Below are 19,197 nucleotides of genomic sequence, written 5' to 3' on the forward strand. Positions count from 1 at the left end.
CAACAGACAGCCAATGCGAAAAGGGAGGCTCCATTTTTAGTAAGCACAAACATGTGTGTTGGTTGGCTGCAACAGGTGAGTGAAGTTTAAAACACAATAAGTATGTTTATTAACAAAACCTCTATTGTCAGCGTATTTATGATTCATTTGCATTATTTGGAAGAAGACATTTTAAAATATGTAGCAAGAAGAAAGGCAGAAAGAAGGAAGAAGAACATTACAAATATTTTTTTCGGAAGCTTAACATAAGTTTGCTTTGTACCTTTGTCTTCTTGCTCTCTGTGCTGGCTTCTCTCTTTAGAAGCTGAAGATAATTCCGTGTTTTTGGGTGACCCAACCTTGAACGTGACTTCACTGTGCAGCTGGTTGCTTGTTCTGAGGATTTCCTTTGTTGCTGTTATCAGCAACAAAGAAGAAACAGGTTTACTGTACACAGATCGAGTGAATACGATTCATTCAAGGACAGGTTGGACAGTATGTGATGTGAGCAATTTCTAACTTGACACTTTACCCCCGCTTTACCTGTGATATGTAACACAGCGCTGCTCGACCGTTTCCCAGCAGTATTCTCAGCTACGCAGGTGTACGTCCCATCATCTCCATGTGAACACTGACTCAGAGTTAGACTGGCCACACCATTTTGGAAGGAAGTATTACTTGAGTGCACCCTCTTACCTACATGACAAAAGAGGACTGATTAATAAATATCCTTCTCAATACAGGATGTTGTGGCTCGACCCTTGCTCATAATGGAGGTGGAGGTGGACATTTTTCAGGTTTGATAATCAGACATTTACCATTGTGTAGCCAGGAAGCGCTCAGAGGTCGACTTCCTGTGATAACACCTTGAAAAGAAGCATCTCTCCCTTCACAGACTGTACAGTCCCTGAGCGGTTGTTTGAAGTGAGGCGTCTCAAGCACCTGGACGGGTGTCCGTCTGGAGTCTGAGCAGAGTGGAGAAGTTTGGGACAATGGGTTAGTTTTCAGATGAGTGTTTCCTCTACCGCTGACCAGCCAGGAAAAGCCATTAGCCAATATTTTAGTGGAGAGTTATGAGCCTTTCCGCCCCAGACATGACGCGACTGATCAAACTACAGACAAACTTGAAATGCACCGTGTGGTGGATGCCGATGCAGTCTGAAAATATAAGAACTGCCGCCTGATGTGGATGTATGGTATTCATCTGTTTTACCTCCCGGCAGAGCAGCACTAAGTTCCAGTTAATCAGTTACTTGTTGCTGTGTCTACTGGAGTATGTTAGTTGTGAGTGCACGCGTTGGGAATTTGACATGGTGTTTACAAGACTTCCCCACCAGATGGTGTGTGTGCAAACACGCACATGTACTTTGGTGTGTGTACATATAGGGGGGGGGGGGGGGGGGAGGGAAGGGGGAGAGGCAGTTTGCATGTCACCCCTATGTACCCTGAGTGCCTAAAGATATTTCTGACAACAGTAACTACAAAAACGACACACTTCACAATAATCGCGTGACATATAGTACTATTTTGAGAAGTAGCCCAAGGGGAGCTAACCACAACGTATGCGTGCAATCTAACAGACCCCAGTATTCCTGGTTCCCCTGATAGGCTTTTGCAATGCCCGCGTGTTAAGGATTCAAGTTAAAGACGTGTAAAACATGAGGGCTGCAGGGGTCTGAGGCTTTAGATGAGGTGCGAATGTGGTAAACGTTATGAATAGATTCCAGTTCTGTTATAGAAATCAGAGTGACGCATTAAAAAGCCAACTTTTCTCCTGTTCTTCTCGTCTTTACCTGTTGCTGATGAGACTCCCAGTTTGTTGTTTGCCATGAACGTCCTCTTGGTTGCATCCGGCCCATCCTCTTTTTGCTCCTCCACACAGAAACTCCTGGCTTGAGGCTTGAGGGCCAAACGAAAAGTGGACACATAGGTCTTTGGCTTCCCGCCATCCTTCTCCATCCCGAAGTAGAAATGGAATATCCACTCATCAGTCAGGCCTCCTCTTCCTCTCTTGGTTGTGGTGTGTTGTACTCGGTATGTAAAGCCGATGTGTTGAAAAGTCGTCCTGTCTCTATTCACACATCTTCTGACAGGCTAACAGGAGGAGCCTCTGTTTTCAGTCGGCCTCTGAAATCACTGCCCACCCTCGGGCCCCCCCAGTTCTCAGGAAACAGCTCTGTTTTTCGGAAGGCCAATTAAAAACACACATGTCCAGCCCCCCGCTGTCCCTCTGCACTGAGATCACAAGGAGAGAGACACATGTGATAAAAAAAACAAAAACAAGTATGAGAGAGTCAGGAAATGTGTGAGAGAGACAAAACATTCAAGCTGAAAAGAAAACAGAGGGTACTGAGGTGGATAGAGATAAAAGAAACACCAAAGAAGTATAAAAAGCATCTTTTACCTGGTGGCTTTCCTCATAAAAACTGCTTCTCCTTTCGGAACGTGCTTGCACATTCCCACCGTCAGCTTCTTTTAGCCATTTTACCCCCTGTAAACACCTATTCCCTCTAAACACTCAGTGGGTTGAGCAACACTGCCAGAGTCACCGCAGGAATCAAGAGAAGCCTGTAGGGCAGCTTTCTGCGTGCGTTCACTCCGCTGCTGTGCGACAGACGACATGTAGAGAAATCACTGAAGGGACTTTTCCTTTCTAGGCCTTTTTGAGTTTCTTTGAATGAAAGTGGAGAAGTGGGACCATGTGACCACATGTAAATGAGACGCCTTTTAATTCCATTGAGATGTAAATAGAGATGGTTGCTGGCTGGGTGTGTCTCCAAGGTGTGCTCACATTTACCTTTTGTTGCATGATCGTTGACTACAGACTGGTTTTCTCTTATCCATATTCAAAGCAAGGGAAGATAGTTGATAGGAGTTTTCTTTGTCTCTGCTACTATTCTGAGAAGCACTTTTACACCGTCTATAAAAGCCTCACTGACTTGAATTTTATTTTTATTTCCAGAATACAAGATTTTGTCTTCCATGAGCATTTCTCTGATTGTTGCTCATATTAAGTTTTAGTTTTGTTGGTGAAATTATTTCACTTTTGGGGATCAAACTATATTACGTTGTGTATTTATTTGTTAGTCAATGTGCTATTCAGTACACTAAGCCTATGAGCCGTTTTAGATAATTTACAGTCTATAATTACTTACTTTTTTATAATATTATTATGCTTGTTAAAGTTTTTCAAGTTGTGATCCAAGTAAATCGACATGTGGCTTTGATATAAACCACAAATGAATATCACATTTTGGCATTGGAATGCGGAATTAACAAATGTGGCTGATTAGTTATTAAGACAAACAAACGATTATTGTGTAACACGCAATGCTACAATACTAGTGGTTGCATGACATTGTTTTCTAAAAGCTACCCTCAAACAAATGTGTTTATATGTTGTGGTTCCAAATGGACACGTTTCACTCAACAGTGGTCAGTGCAGGAATGTACGGAAACAGTTGCATGGACTGGTATGTGTAAGTAGTACCATATGGGGGGAGGCAGTCATTTAGACTACAAACATGTCCCCTGACCCTGAGAGCATGTTGATTGATGACCCAGATATGGAGCAAAGCTTAACTGTTTACTGGCTAACGGACTCACTCTGTCCACTTCTAAGCTCTCAGATATAAAGAAAAGTGAACAGATGTGGTTCAAGAAATAAATTAGACTGATGTACAGTAAGGCAGAGACCAGTTGTAGAAGCGTATTCCTTTTCAGGCTGATTATTAACCAAAAATGTAGATAATGCATTTGGACGAAATAACTGATGAGTCAGATCTGAAATGTCTAAAGATAATAAATAAAAGACCATCAAAACACATGACATCACGCTGGAAAAATGTGCTGCTACTGCTGAGGACAGGTCCTCTAAGCTTTGGCACATTCCTCAGAACGAGCCATATAAGGTAAGAAGCTACATCACAATATTATACAAACTTGAATGCATTTAGCTGAACTTTTTGTGTACCCGTATTCGGACCATTTCACTATAGAAAGTCATTATTGTACAATGAGCTGATGATAGCCCCACATCCCCACTTCTTTCCTCGACAATTATCCTTATCAGACGGAAATCAAACAAGGTTTCTACCAAGGAATTCAAAACAGGAAAGGCAAAGAGTGGGAAGGACCAAGTTCCCCAACTATGTTAATCATTGTACTTCCTTTTCCCAAGAAGTCCTTCAAGACATGCACGGTGTTATCCTGTTCCCACAAACTCCTTCAAACACATGACATTACTCCATCACTCCATTAAAGTGAAGGGATCGCAACCCAAATGTCCATTTTAAAAAAGTGGAACGGGGCCCTCCTGTGGTTGTACACCTCACGTTGCAGAATTGAGCAAATCTGTCAAACGGCATCGGTGACCGTGCAAAAGACGGTCAAAACAAAACCACTATCACGTCCACAGCAGTTTGAAAACAACGAAATAGATTGCATTTATGAGAACTGATGCTCAACTGTTATCAAAAATATTCATCTTCTGTCTCTTCAGCATGAAATTTCTTTGCAGGCAAATAAGACCAAGCAGATACGGCCTCGTGTGCCTCGTGTCAGTAATGAGCAGAAGACAGATAAAACCACACACTCGTGTGTACACGTAAATGGCTTGTCCTCTATAGCAGATAAACTGTGTATGTCCTTTGAATAAAAGGTAAAACCTTGTGACTCAGCCTTCAACCTACAGTCTGTTTTGTCATGATCTTCCCCTCGCATACATTCAAAGAGCCTACTGTGATTCAGTGGTTAATGAGGACAGAGAAAGGAGCAGAAGTTCTGACACTATGTCTGGAATTAGAAAGCAGCATGGTCCGTCACAGCCTGATGCACCCTGGCTTGAGCTCTAAGCAAGCGGGAGAAAAATGGGGGATTAAAAACTCTGAGATGGACAGAGAAAAAGACATGGATGGATAGAAAGAGATGTGGAGAATGGAATACACTGGCAGTGTGTCACAAGCATCCCGGCCACCCACTCTACTGTCAAAACGATAGATTGTTGTGCTGCAAGCCAGAGGCCTCGGTCCTCTTCCAGCCGGTGGAGTCGGGTTAGGCTTCCTGCGGCTGCTCATGTTGGTGGAGAAGCTCGGTCCTCAAAAGGATGGAAGAAGCCCCGAAGCAAGTTCCAGTATAGACGGCTCTATGTGCTCAGACGCTTTGAACTGCGACGGAAAAGAAACGGAATAAAGATTCATATTCTCTTGATATTTTATCTGTATGTTTATCAAATATTTTATGTGGGATTTACTGGAGGAGCAGAACAGTAAAAATGTCGTGACAGAATAGCTCATAGGATACACTAATGGGGATTTATTTTGAAAAATGATCCTCATAACTACAAAGGGGAAAGTTTTCCACAGCTAGCATGACTAAATTACTATTTTTAAAACAAGCTCATCCATTGGGCCAATATTCACTTTATATTCCTAAAGCATATACAGGCTATAACCTGATATTATCATATTTTATGGTGCTTTTCGCACTTCATAAATGCTACTATTCAAATAGTGTAACAGGGACTTTGTGTGTCCATATCAGTTGGAATTTTATCAGGCTGCCTGTTCATTTTCATATGACACACTCGCTACTGAATTACATTTAGGTGCTCAGTCTGTATCTCTTCCACTTAGACTGAGGAACGTCTGCTGTTTTGTCTCTGTCCTCAGTTTTACTTTTCGATTTTTTAAATTACAAACTTGGATATCCTGCAGCAAGTGTGAACAATGTGCACGTTTTGCAGCGTCAAATGTTGCTTTGTTTTCTTCAATCTGCTTTTCTTGGTAAGTAATGTGGATAATTCTCTTAATGTATGAAAGTGTTTGGAACATGATGAGTGAAAACACTGATGATGCAAATAATGAATAGGAAGAAATTAAGTGAATAAAGTAACATTAATTAGTTGTAGTAGAAAAACAGTATTAATTGTGTGAATTGAAGGCTACATTGAATTTATCGCACTATGGCAAACATGCCCCGCCTCAATCTATCAGCAAATAATTAGACAAACTTTCCATTGTCCTTTTTGCAATGATTGAGTTCCACACTGCAGCAGGTTGGCAGTGAACTAGCATGAAATCAGCAGCAGAATTGGGTTTAATGTTGCCGTATAAGCACTCTGCATTAATGTCCCGTTGTTAAATGTCTTTTTCAGGCATCTGGGGTCGCTCTCATCGTCATCGGAGTACAGGAACACTCCACATACTCGCTGTTGGGCGCTTTTGCATTGCAAAGCCTGTCTAAAATCGCTATAGTCCTCATTGCAGTGGGGGTCGCTATAACCCTCGTCTCCGTGTTGGGCAATTTGGGGGCATTCTTTAATAATAAGTCTATGGTGTCTTGTGTAAGTAACATAATGCTCCCTAATGAGGTAAATGTCTACTCATAGATTTGATTAAAAGCGTGTTTCTGGGACAGCTTTGGCACGATGATGGATGTTATTATTTTCAGTTGATTAAATGAAGACTCTGCTCAGTCACCAGGAATGTTTCATAAATGTGTCACTGACAGTTTTGTTGAAAGGTTTCTGATACGGGACATGACCTCGACCGCCGCTCACTCAGTTTCTTTATGAACTAGTTCATCTGTATCCTGATCATCATTATCATTCTGGAGATACTCACAGGGGCTGTCTTTTACGTGTTTGGCAGAAGGGTGAGACGCTTTAATCCAAAACATTTACAGTGCTTCTAAGGGCGGACAAGAGGTGGTTTGCCATTGCAATAAGTAAAGCTCTGGTGCCAATCTTCTTTATTATCCCTGTAGACTGTCCTAAAGATGAAGAGCGCTATCGACAACAAAGCACAAACGGTGATCCATGACTACAGCCCAGAGAAGAGACACGCCATCGACAAAATCCAGGAAAAGGTGATCCGCAGAGATTTATGTTTTGTATTTGCAAGAGGCAACATGAACCCAGGGACATAAATACTCTAAGCCACTATTGACAGCACATTTGCCATGGCTTTTTCGTGGTTAGCACTGTTAGCTATGTGCCGCGGGCTCAGGCGTCGCCATCTTGAGAGCCGTCGAGAGGCAACAGAAATGCTCCCAATCTCGTATTATGCACCGTTAAAATGAAACTGTAGACAATGATTCTGATAATAGTAAAGTGCTCAGTCAATCATTAATGGAGAAGCAATTATATCCTGAATAATATCTCCAAAAACTATATAATTAAAATTTGTATCTATTGTACACAGATGATGGTTTTGGCACTTCATTTTAAAAGTGGAATACCCACTTTTCTTAAATTTCAACACAATAAACTTTGAAGGAAACAGCCATATGCCGATATGTGCTCTTAATTGGCTTTATGCCGCACCATGTATAGACAGTTTCACAACGTCTATAGACGTGGCCTTAGTGCACTCTTTGTGTGTCGTGATCCATGTTACAGTTCAGGTGCTGTGGCGCAGACGGCCCCTCCGACTGGTCCAGCAGTGTGGGCTGGGAGAACCACGATGCCGTGCCAGATTCTTGCTGCGTGGTGAAGAGTCCAGAATGTGGCAAGGACAAGGAGAAAGCACACGCAAAGGTCTGCTGGGGAATCTCATTTCAAGTTCACAGCCATTTCATGTCGTTTCTGTGAACAAATGACACATGACGTACTTCGTGACCGTGTGCTCCTCCTCAGGGTTGTGTCAGGGCCATCGAGATCTTCATGTTGAAAAACCTGCTGTGGGTTGCTGTTATCTGCATTGGTCTGGGAGTCACAGAGGTAAATACATAGCAAAAAAGACAAAAATCCCATGTAATTCCCTGGATGATTTAATCATTTACAAAATGATCTATATGCAGTTTCCAATAATTAGCATGGTAAGATATTCATGTAAGCAATGGTAATGCAGACATTTGAAAAGTAATGGCAGGAATGATAATAAAGCCTATCTCATCCTGTTTGCCCCAGGTGGTGAAGTCCAGAATTAATTTGATTTCACAGAGAAAGAAAATAACCTCTCTGACCCGTCTCTGAGTTCATTTGCTGCTAGTAACTTACAACCTTTTCTACCCGTTACAGGTTCTTGGAATAGTCGCCGGGGCGTTGTTCTATCTGAACATAAAACGAAAAAGCTACGAAAACATGAGCTGATGCGTCATCGTGGCCCAGCACAGCCGACTTCTCACATCACGGACACATTTAACCGGTTTTATTTGCTTTTCTTGCCTATTCTTTCTCAAATTTGACATAAAGATAAAACGTGGAGTTCATAGGATCGTGTCACTGATATGTTTGAAAACAACCCTGCATTGCTTCTTTCTTACTCACAAATGGAAATCTTTTGGTCTATAATGGCCTGTTATAATCGTCTCATGTTTAAATTTCCTGCTACTGGGAATATTTTCAATAAATGTGTGATACGTTCTGGTTGAGTGGTTCATGTCTGCGGTCGAGGCTAAGAGCCACAGGTCATCATGTTATTGCCATCTTTGAATCTGGTCTGAGTAGCATACTCACAGTAACTCCAAATAATAAGCGGTAGCCACAAAATGAGATCAGTAAACTGGGAAAAAGGGGACAGAATATCAACCACAGGGAGTTGAATTTAATGAACAGGACACTCTTGCATGCTGCTGTTTGGTTCTTTGGCTTGTGTCCAAACATGTCCATCACATGTATTTCAAGGAGTTTTGAGCAGTTCATCCACACAGCATTTTTGTCCTTGTCAGACCTGAAGAGGGCTGAAGAGGTCCAATTATATTTTTTTAAGACAAAAAAAAAAAATCTATTGAGAAAATGTCTTCTGTTAATTAATATTTTTCTTTGGGTAGATCTAATAAGTCATACGTTTAGGAGAAATAATTGTTATCAAGCACGGATGTAATACTTTAAGTAATAAACTACATTTCCCGGAAGCCCCCTTCCGGAAATGCGTCCGGTCTCAAAATGAGTCCGACTCCAGCAAACCACGAATAGTAATGTGTGCGCCATCAACCAAGAAAAACTGAAGAAAAGACAAGTTTATCAGAAACATTGAGACTAAAATCAAAAGGTAAAGTAACAGTTGTATTACGATATTATTTACGACCAGCACTAGCCTTAATATCTGCAGTGTAACAAACCACACGAGCTAAGCTAACAACAGACTGTAAATGTAGCGTGTAGCTAGTCAGCTGGACCTACAGCTAACGATAGCTAGTGTGTTAAATCCAACTGGGAATGAAGCAAAAGTACAAAATATACTGCTTAAGTTGGCTTGACACTTGAGTAAACTACATTAATTAATTTTATATTTATCATTTAACAACTAGCTGAGTAGGCCTAAGTGTATGTTAAAATTAAATTAAAGTTATCCTCTTTTTGTTATTTGTTGAGCAGCATGTCAGAGGCTTTAATCAGGCGAATCAAGGAGCTGGAGGCCGACCTGGAGAAGCTCAAGTCCCAGCTGAAGGAGACGAGTGAAGCTGGAGATGACACAGAGCTGATGTCCGATCCATCCCCGAATGAAAACACAGACTGTAAATCTAATACCAACACCAGCAGCAGAAAAAAGGGTAAGAAAGCGAGCAAGGAGCGTCCTTTTGACTTCTCTGCCAACCCTCGGCGCCACGTGGCTCTGCGGCTGGCTTACCTGGGATGGTCCTACCAGGGGTTTGCGGTTCAGGAGAACACGGACAACACGGTGGAGGCCAGACTCTTTGAGGCTTTGCTAAAGACACGGTTGGTTCAGGACCGACAGACCTCCAACTACCACCGGTGTGGTCGCACCGATAAAGGAGTCAGTGCTTTTTCCCAAGTGAGTTTAAGTAATGAGGAACGGTACCATTAGGCAGCAACATAAACAAAAACAACATGACAGCCTGCGTACACTAACACTGTCTTTTCTCCACAGGTTGTAACCATTGATTTGCGCTCCACACAGTTTTGTGGAGGACTGGGCGTCGCAGTCCCTGAACATGTTGTTGTTAGTGCCAAGACCAAAGCTACTGGCTCCGAGCTTCCATATGTGAAGATGCTGAACAGAGTCCTGCCCCAGGACATTAGGATCTTGGACTGGGCACCAGTAGCAGAGGGTTTCAGCGCACGCTTCGACTGTCAGTCACGCACGTACCGGTACTACTTCCCCCGCGGATCGTTGGATGTGACGTCGATGGCAGATGCTGCAAAAAGGTGGGTGGAAACACAAAGCGTTGAACCCTGATGTGTCACAACCTCGAAGTCACAGTTCTGATTTTAGGGCCTCTTAACACCCAACAGATACGAGGGCACCTTTGACTTTCGTAACCTGTGCAAAATGGATGTGGGCAACGGAGTCCTGCAGTTTGAGAGGACCATCCTGTCGGCATCCGTCCAGCCTGTGCGGCCTCAGCTCATCCCCAGCACGGACCAGTATGACCTCTTCATATTTGAGATCAAAGGACTGGGCTTCCTTTACCACCAGGTATTTTTCTCCACAGGTTTTACAGCTCTGCTCAGCGATAACTGACGTTAATTTAAAGCCGTTCCATATACATTGATGATCAATGACATTCGCGGCCTCTTACTGCAGCAAATTTCCTGTTGTGTCATGCTGCAGGTACGATGCATGATGGCACTGCTTCTCCTGATAGGGCAGAAACTGGAAGCCCCGGAGATAATTAATCAGCTCCTGGATGTTCAGAGCAACCCCAGGAAGCCCCAATACAGGTGTGAATATATGACGTTTTCCATATCCTACACAAGTTAAAAAAAATAAACCCTATGTTCCGGCTTATTCAATGATCGTAACAACCAAACAGTGAAACTACAATTGCATCTCCTGTCTTGTCTCTAGCATGGCGGTAGACTACCCGCTGGTGCTGCACGACTGCCACTTTGAAGGTTTGAGCTGGAAACAGGAGACCGAAGAGGCGACCCACGTCCTGTCTGCACTAATACAACACTGGACCCAGAGTGCAGTCAGGACCCACATCCTCCATGGGATGATCCAGGGTCTGGAGTCCATAGGTGAGAAAGAAACGGACCCGGACAACCTCAACACTTTTAGTTTTAGCCTGACTGTGATAATAATTTAGGAATCTAACATCTGCCCAGAACAACATCCACAACAGACCATGTATACTTTTTTCCATTTAATGCATTAGATAACTTCCCTGTTAACAGATTACATCCCTATGTATCCTTTAAATACTTTTATTGGACCCAGTTTATTATACCCAATCAGAATGTCAACTGTATATACATTTTTTCACTTGTTTCCATCCACAGGTGGAGTGTCCTCTAACCATTGCTGGCTAGTAGAAGGCAGCAGGCAGAAAAACTACCGGCCGCTGCTGGAGCGTCCGTGCTGCGAGAGCCTGGAGTCCAGAATAAACCATTTTGTGAAAAGAGGCCGGCTGGAGCTGGAGGAAGGGGAGAATGGAGGTGAAATGGTGCACAGAGGGAAAAGGTCCAAACATTCCCGCAACTCCTCCGGTCTGCCTGTACTGTCAGAGATGCCATCGCCAAAACAAAGTACAGATCAACAAGCTGAAAAGGTTCTCACAGGAGAATGAACTTGGCAGATATATGTTTTGTTGATGCGAAAACATCGTTTTTTCGTTTTATGGATTTACCTTTTTTATTTCATGAAACTGTGTTTGCATTGTCATTCATGCAAATCTTTGTTTTGCTGTGAAATAAACACGTTTTTGGGGAAAAAAAAGTGTCTGCCGTTGAGTTTGGTTTTCAATGAGCGAGGCGGAACTAATGTAACAAACGTCGGAAGATGTTTGAGGTGGCACTCGTCAAGCTAGGTCATTAGCAATCAGTTGTGTAACAGTCAAGAGTTGCAGACAGCAATATCTAACAACACGACTGTCGCCAACCTTTTGTCGTCTTAATTGCGTGTTTAACAGGACGACGCGGAAATGGCTGCGACCTCGTTTCATTGCATATTTATAGCGACTCTGATCCAAGACGTGTGCTAACGTTAGCTTGTTAGCAATCCTGGTTGTTTAGTAGTGCACCACCACTGTGGCTCTGCACCTGACTGGACTCGCGCGCTGCACATTCGGTGAATTAAAGGAGCATAACACGATCACGAGGCAAGTTAAAAAAGCATTAATACTTTAAAGGAAGTCTTTTGATAACTGTGACAAAGTAACTTAAATGTGTTTGGAAACAACCAGTCGTTCTCTCGTTGATTCCAACGTTAAGAAGCCGTAAAGACTGTTCGGGGTTTATTTTGGTGTTAAGTTAAGAATAACTTCAAAGCTGTCAAACAGACCCTGGTTTACTTCTTAGACATGATACATAACCTGCGTGTAGCTCAACGCCTCCTCAGCAGGGGGCGTGTTTTTATACCTCATGACACGTTTTTTAATCTGGAAATATTTGGCACTTATGTGTCTCTATTTTAGGTATTTGTTAGTCAAATATTGCAACAATTCCCTGTTTATTGACACTGTTGTGTGTGGGTATATACATAATTTGCTGTATTTTTTTATAGCCTGGTTGTCAGTTTTTATTTACTTTTATGTATTTCCACTTGAAGGAAAAAGTTCCCTGATATTTCAAGTTGTTTTTGCATTGCTCTTATTTACAAACAAATCCAGCTTTAGGCAATCGAGTTGTTTCTATGCCAGCATTATTCATTTTTTTGTAAATTTCTCTTCCGTCTCCATAAACAGTTGCAGTAACAGTACTACTACTGCACTGCTTGAATACATCTCTCCGTGTCTTTGCCTCAAGATGTTCCTGGTGGGGCTGACGGGAGGCATCGCCTCGGGGAAAAGCGCGGTGTCTTCAATGTTGCGGGAGCTTGGGTGCCCCATTATTGATGCAGATGTTGTGGCCAGGAAAGGTAGGGGAACATCTCCCCCCCCCCTCCCCTTATCCGGCTTGAACCCTCAAATACACACAGATGTGGGATTTGGGATTCGCCCCTATGGCTCACATCACTGACTTTAACAATGTTTGTTATTATACTGAAGGGCTAACAAAGAGGCCGGGCCTGTAGGAGGTTCATTAAGACGAATGCATGAATCACGACGGCCGTCTCTGTTGACTGCAGGGACGATGACGTAGTTACGTGGTGAAGATAAAAAGGTCACAGATCTAAGTGTACAGTTAGTTTTATGTAGGAGAAAACACAAGGCTTTATGCTAAAGATGTGATTGAGTCCGTTACTAAATACATTTAGATTATCACTCCAATACATCTTTAGCTTGTGTGCCATTGTTAAACATCTTACACTCACTGGTTTCGTCTATCAATCTATGTGCGAAAACACTTCTTTTTTTTTAATTTGACACATTTCTTTGTTAATTAAAACGACCAACTGTTGTCGCCCTTTCTCGATAACAGTCGTGGAGCCGCACACTCCTGCCTATTCCCGCATCGTCTACCACTTTGGGCCCGAGATCCTGCTCGAGAACGGAGAGATCGACAGGCAGAAGCTGGGTCAGCTCATCTTCGCCGACGAGGAGAAGAGGAAGCTGCTGAACTCCATCACCCACCCGGAGATCCACAAAGCAATGCTCAAAGAGATCCTGCTCTACTTTCTCAGAGGTGAGGGAGGAAGTCTGGCTCAGTTATCTGGTGACCATGAACAAGGAGGATCGTTTACTGAAAGTGAGCCACGGCTGGTTCGTAGTGCAGCAATCACTTCAGAATAAAAAAAAAAAAAAAAAACGTACTGCACCTGTCATGACTCCCACTCGTTACATTTATTCTTTAGCAACTCGAGATATCTCAAGTGCCTTAAAATAAACTAAAATGTCCTTGATTCTGTTATTTGTTAGTGTAAATGTGTTGACACTAATCGATTCTTCTTCTGTCTCTCAGGGTACCGCTACGTGGTGCTGGATGTGCCCCTTCTCTTTGAAACCAGACGTCTCACTCAGTTTCTAAACCACACTGTAGTAGTTTACTGGTAAGACCACCGCTCACTTTTCCCCCATTTCCCCCGTCACTTTAACTTTTTTTGACTGTTTGTACACAGGTTTCACATTTTAAATCATTATATTTGGAGCTTGTTTGTGACAGAAACTGGCCATTAAGCCCAATTTTTTGTGAGTTTTTGGTTACCTCTCTCCAGCCCTCTGTGTGCCTTGTTAGCATGACTCACCGCCTCTGGATGATTTTTTTTTTTAACAAGGCACCATAAATAACCTCCATTGTCTGTTCCTTTTCAGTGACCCTGCCACTCAGCTCTCGCGCCTGATGCAGAGGGACGGCCTGACCCAGGAGCAGGCCGAGCAGCGCGTGGCCGCGCAGATGCCGCTAAACGAAAAGCGCGGCTTGGCCAATCACGTCATCGAGAACTCGGGCGGCCGAGAGGACGCCCACCGGCAGGTGCTGCGGTTGCACACGAAGCTGGAGGACTCCATGGACTTCCTCTTAGTGAGGGTCATTGCTATCGCCGCCACCACCGGTCTGGGTGGGATGCTGCTCTATGCCGCCAAGATCCTTCTGTCCTAACGGCAGAGATGAGGGGAGGAGAGAGTTTGGTCCAGGATCCGGTGAGGGAGGAGTGTGTGACTAGAAGCAGGCGAAGTCACGTTGGGAGGTCCCCCCCCCCGTGCAATTTACTGTGAGATTAGTTTCACAGCGCCCACCACTACAGTTCAGTGATGGGACATGCTCTGTTTGCGGTCAACACTGGCTTACATTATTGACACACAATGCACTGACAAATGTGGTGTGAAGGGTCTGAACGTGCAATTTCAGTTGGTTTTGGGACACCTTAGAGTCTCGATGCAGATACAGCGATCACAGTTCGGGGCCTAAAAACTGTCTAAGCTTTTTATTATGGGGCAGCAGTCGACACCTTTTATACCCTGTGGAGATCTCCAAATGAAACATTTTGGGTGATGGCATGGATTGTGAATAAAAAACACGGGCCGTAGAGAGGAAACAGATTTACATTCTTAACAGCTGTAGAAGTGCAGAAGTCAGAAGTGGTTTCTGTACTTTTTAAAATTTGTTTGCAATCTTCCACCTGAGTTGTAAGTAGAAAGAGCCAGTGATGAATAGGTTTTAAATTGGTTGCAATACTCATCGTAGAAAAACACAATAAAATGCCCAATATGAACGATCCGATGCCGACAGAAGATGTTGTGATTGAATGTTAATGACCTGTATAATGAAGATATATATGACAGAATGTATTTGACAATCCATTTTTAATGGGAACAGAGTGAATTTGCATGAACTAACAGACTTAATATATATATATATATATATATATCACTGTATTTTCTTACACTTGAAGCTGCCCTCTGTAAATACTAAGTCTGTGATTTTGTTTTTCTGGCACACTCACTTTGTAACTAAAACACAACATTTGAAGCATTAGCTGCTTAAGTGAAATATAAATGATCCAATAATACTGTTTTAAAAGAACAACGGTGTCAGTTTATAATTTTTTTAAGATCTTATTCTTCATGCTGGATGTCTTTAGTTCTCAACAGTTCTGAACTTCAGCTCTCCTCAGAGACACAGACCGGACTGTACAGTATACAAATGTTTTCACAGGATGAGTAGGACTCAGGAAAACAAAGTTATCATCGTGTAGAATCAATGAAGTGCAGCTATCAGGGCTGCAACTTAATCAGCTGTTTATTTTATTGATTGATCGATGGGAAAGACGTGTGTTAGAATTAGCCAGAACCCAAGGAGACGGACCAAAAGTCCCCAAAACTTTCTGTTCACAATCGTGTCTGACGATGAAAAAGATCAAAGCGTACAGTTGCCATTAAAAAAAAAAAAAAAAAGTATTTGAATATCAGAATAGTTGCTGGTAAATATCAAAAATAAATTTCAGCAATATTGAAATGCATCAACCAACCAAATATTCAGTGCAAACGACATTGATGTAAGTAGATCCTACAGGTGTGTTAGTGCCGGTTCTTCAGGAGAAGGACAATAATGAACTTGTGTTAACGGTCAGTTGTGATGTCCTTGCTCTCGTCCACATTAGAACTTCGGCATAAAATTCATGCCCACAGGCGGTGCGTGGTGACATCATCTTGGCACTGAGGTCCCACGAGCCTGCGTGGCTTGCTTGGCTCTGTCTGAAGCGCCCTATTGGTCTGCTGTTTGTTTATATCAAGGCACAGCAGAATTAATGCAAAGTGACTCGGGCTGCGGTGGGAGGATGGGCGGGGGGGCAATGAACCAAGGCTGCATGTCTACACGTACATATTTAATATACAACATCACAGCCACAGACACAGTGTAGTCTTTTGCACATGTGCAAACAGTACATACCATTGTCCATAAAACAATGCCAGGATGACGAGCGTGGTCTATTCTTAGGTTGCTTTAAAATAACAAATGAAAACCTGGCTCTGCCGTCATTCAAAGTAGGGGTGTATACAAGTATAGATAATTACAAATGAAATACTGATACCATGTTAATAATACAAATATATGATCATTTCCTATAAATAATCCAGCACCATTTAAATAATTACAGGCATGGTTTGAGATTCTCTATTTTGAGCGTAATTAATTTGCAAAAAAAGGGGCAAAGCGCACAACAAACATTTATTTTTCTAATTTTCTACAGCTACTGCGATAAAACCGTTGCTGTGAATTCCTTTGGCCCTGATGATTGTGTGGTGAAAATCGAACATTGTGACAGCCTTAATTCAAAGGGTAACATGCATTATAGCAGCCAGCTGTTCGGCAGAGATTTCCAAGTGTGCCTTTTCTCCGTCTCTCTCTCAGACGCAGACAGAGGCCAGATGCAGTGCGGGGAAGGAAGACTATATCTGTACCAGCAAGTGTGAATGCTCCAGGCACAGAAAGGGTGGTGAAGTCTCAGTCTGAATATAAATTGGGTGTAATTCTGAAGGTGTCAAGCTAAAAGGTGAACGTCTGAAGTTGCCTTATTACACTTTGTGCAAGTGCATGGATACGCTGCTTTATTGTGTGTGGTGGGTCCTCTACGGGAGAAGAGCAAATCATCTCCTGGTGGCGGGGGGGGGGGGGGGGGGGGTAAAGACTTCTATAATCTCACCATCGTGTTCAGAGAGTTGGCCTTCGGCACCACAGTGTGTCCACATTTTGGAATCTCATATCTGAGTGTTTGTTTGTGTTTTTTTTTTGTCAGGGAAGGGAAAGCAGCTTGGGAAAAGGCAAACAAAATAAAACAGCTTTGCACCAAAAACTCAACTCTTGATAATTGACAGTCTAACAATGTTTCAATAACTATTTAATTAGTCCGTTGTTTTGAGTCTGAATTGTTCACTCAAGGGGCTAATTTAGTTTTTTTTCCCCATTACCACAACGAAAGGACGTGTCGTCCTAGAGGGTAACAGACTTTCAGTATTCTTCAGTGGTTGTTAATTCAGATGTGCCCTTTTAGTGAATTATTTATTCATAAAAGACAGAGACATTTCAGTATTTAGGAAGGATAGTGGTTACGTAAGAGCAATACATGTTAAAGCCCATGCACATCACTTTTCATTTATTTGGTTAATCAGACCTCTTCTCAGGACTGTTTTATAGCAGCTGTTAGGATGGGACAACTTAAACCTTTATGATTCTTATTGGTACGTTAACTTTGCTCCAGGAGTGGGTGCAAAGGAACTGTTTAATTAAGAGCCACAAACCAAAAATACACTAAATGATTTTTGAACCTCACTAAGTCAGTCTCCGGCAGTACATTTTACATTTTCTGTGGGCCCTTTTCACGGAAGGCAACTTGACATGTCGCGGTAGGAAAAGCACAGGTTTAAATGATATAGTTAATGATGGCTGAGTTCCATTTAGCTGCTTCACTTTCAGACTCCTGGTGGAGGAAAATTCTCAGATCTTTACTTCAATAAAAGGATTCAGGAATCAAGAATAATTTAAATGTCCTTCCAACCTCTCCGGGTAATGAGTTTCACTATTACACAAGGTTTAACCATGACTAGTTCAAAGTCCAAAAGACTAGCCTGGAAATGAAGAAAAACCTGAAACGATTGCATGAGGGTCTGTGGAGCAGAGCCGGATAATTGTCGGACCCAGGTCGGAGCCGGCCGAAGCTACGCTGTGATTTGTCAGTCTGAGACTTTTTTAAATGCTTCGATTTCAGTTTTTATCATTTTGATAAAGCACAAATCAACAAGAAGAGCAATGATGAAAAACCCACAAGGCCACCGGTGCTGTTCCCCGCTCTCCCTTAGCACAGCAGGTCACAAATGCAGCTCGACACCAACGGGTAGAATGAACTGGCCCGAGCAACTGTAACGACTTTAGTGTTCTTGAACTCTGACATCTTGTGTCATGCTGAGGAAGAGGCACACGCAGCGCCTCCGTATAGCCTGTTGTCAGGCTGCATCCACGAGACTGCGGTGAGGTGAAGAGACAGGCAACACGCCAGCGGAGCGTCCCCAGCCACATGACTCAGCCTGTCCCTACGTGTTAGCCCCGGCCCAGTCAGGGCCGTGAGGGAACAAGGCCGTTGGTATTGAGTCACTGACACACTGGACAGTCCCCGGATCAAGCGTGATGATGGTGGAGAAAGTGGAGGATGTATGTTGCCATGTTCTCCCTCGGAGTGCTAGTGCAGGGGGTAATGTGCGTACACACTGATCTACAGCATAGACTGTAAGAAGTGGACGTAGTCACCTTGACGTCACCCATTGGTTTGTGTACTGCCGTATTTGGTCGTCACCATCTTGGCTTTTTGCAACCAGAACTGACACGAGAGGATGGAGCTCATTTTTGGCCAAGCAAATGAACTTTCGTGAGCTGAATACACACTGTGAAAGGGTTAAAGTTGTAAGGCAACACCCAGACTGGACAACGCCTTGGTAGTGTCAATCACAAGGTATAGCCACGCTCTAAAGCATACCCTGCATTATCATCTATTTTATTCTAAATGGGACCATCATTTACGAAATGAACAACATGTTGTATTGGAGAATACTTGAAACTGTACCGCTTTAATTACTAAAATATCCCTAAAGCAGTTTTTGTCAGATGGACACCAGATCTTCTGTTGGCGCAATCTTAATAACTACCATGAGCAACATGCAAAATCGGTTGTTGTACTGCATCCAGTAGTATAAGGAACAGTGAGTCAAAAGGATACACAAGCTGGTCTAGTGGGGTTAGGATACATCATTTCTTGAGCATTATGACTTATTGGCAGTAAAAAAAAACACTTCACCAAGAGAGCTTATCACGAATGCATATATCTCCCCACTGGCTTCGCTGACCACTCATCCACAAAGGTGATACAGCTGACGAGAGAGCAGCAGAAACTGATGAGGGCATTGTGCTTTTCACAATACAAGCGAGATTTAAGGTCTCACAAA

General features: G+C 42.9%; 3 protein-coding genes across 5 annotated transcripts; all 3 read left to right on the forward strand.

The window, feature by feature from the left end:
• Positions 1-5,083: 5,083 nt before the first annotated feature.
• LOC142951297 (CD63 antigen-like) lies at positions 5,084-8,071 on the forward strand. Its single transcript, XM_076092794.1, is given in 9 exon segments — positions 5,084-5,110; positions 5,521-5,685; positions 5,688-5,762; positions 6,134-6,322; positions 6,559-6,633; positions 6,745-6,846; positions 7,379-7,516; positions 7,616-7,699; positions 8,000-8,071. Coding segments are annotated over 9 exon segments (927 nt in total).
• Positions 8,072-8,860: 789 nt separating this feature from the next.
• On the forward strand, positions 8,861-11,603 carry pus3 (pseudouridylate synthase 3). The gene is made up of 7 exons (XM_076093848.1): positions 8,861-8,972; positions 9,299-9,716; positions 9,813-10,090; positions 10,178-10,361; positions 10,497-10,606; positions 10,734-10,906; positions 11,168-11,603. Exons 2-7 carry the CDS (start codon positions 9,300-9,302, stop codon positions 11,452-11,454), a joined length of 1,449 nt encoding a protein of 482 aa, XP_075949963.1. The 5' UTR covers positions 8,861-8,972; position 9,299; the 3' UTR covers positions 11,455-11,603.
• Positions 11,604-11,701: 98 nt separating this feature from the next.
• Positions 11,702-15,289, forward strand: dcakd (dephospho-CoA kinase domain containing). 3 transcript variants are annotated; one of them, XM_076093852.1, is made up of 5 exons: positions 11,702-11,985; positions 12,571-12,743; positions 13,247-13,450; positions 13,727-13,814; positions 14,077-15,289. In XM_076093852.1, exons 2-5 carry the CDS (start codon positions 12,632-12,634, stop codon positions 14,360-14,362), a joined length of 690 nt encoding a protein of 229 aa, XP_075949967.1. In that variant the 5' UTR covers positions 11,702-11,985; positions 12,571-12,631; the 3' UTR covers positions 14,363-15,289. The 3 variants fall into 3 exon arrangements, with proteins under 3 accessions (XP_075949967.1, XP_075949966.1, XP_075949965.1); XM_076093851.1 differs by having other exon boundaries at positions 12,632-12,743; XM_076093850.1 differs by having other exon boundaries at positions 11,715-12,743.
• Positions 15,290-19,197: the final 3,908 nt, after the last annotated feature.

This window comes from Anarhichas minor, unplaced genomic scaffold (assembly GCF_050575085.1).
Source record: "Anarhichas minor isolate MPS153535 unplaced genomic scaffold, ASM5057508v1 ptg000017l, whole genome shotgun sequence".
NCBI classification, from domain to species: Eukaryota; Metazoa; Chordata; class Actinopteri; order Perciformes; family Anarhichadidae; genus Anarhichas; species Anarhichas minor.

Coding starts and splice junctions, on each gene's coding strand:
- pus3 (XM_076093848.1), top strand. CDS start 9,300: ATGTCAGAGGCTTTAATCAGGCGAATCAAGGAGCTGGAGGCCGACCTG. Junction 9,717..9,812: donor GAGTCAGTGCTTTTTCCCAA/GTGAGTTTAAGT, acceptor TTTTCTCCACAG/GTTGTAACCATTGATTTGCG. Junction 10,607..10,733: donor CCCAGGAAGCCCCAATACAG/GTGTGAATATAT, acceptor TCTTGTCTCTAG/CATGGCGGTAGACTACCCGC.
- dcakd (XM_076093850.1), top strand. CDS start 12,248: ATGACACGTTTTTTAATCTGGAAATATTTGGCACTTATGTGTCTCTAT. Junction 12,744..13,246: donor AGATGTTGTGGCCAGGAAAG/GTAGGGGAACAT, acceptor TCTCGATAACAG/TCGTGGAGCCGCACACTCCT. Junction 13,451..13,726: donor CCTGCTCTACTTTCTCAGAG/GTGAGGGAGGAA, acceptor TCTGTCTCTCAG/GGTACCGCTACGTGGTGCTG.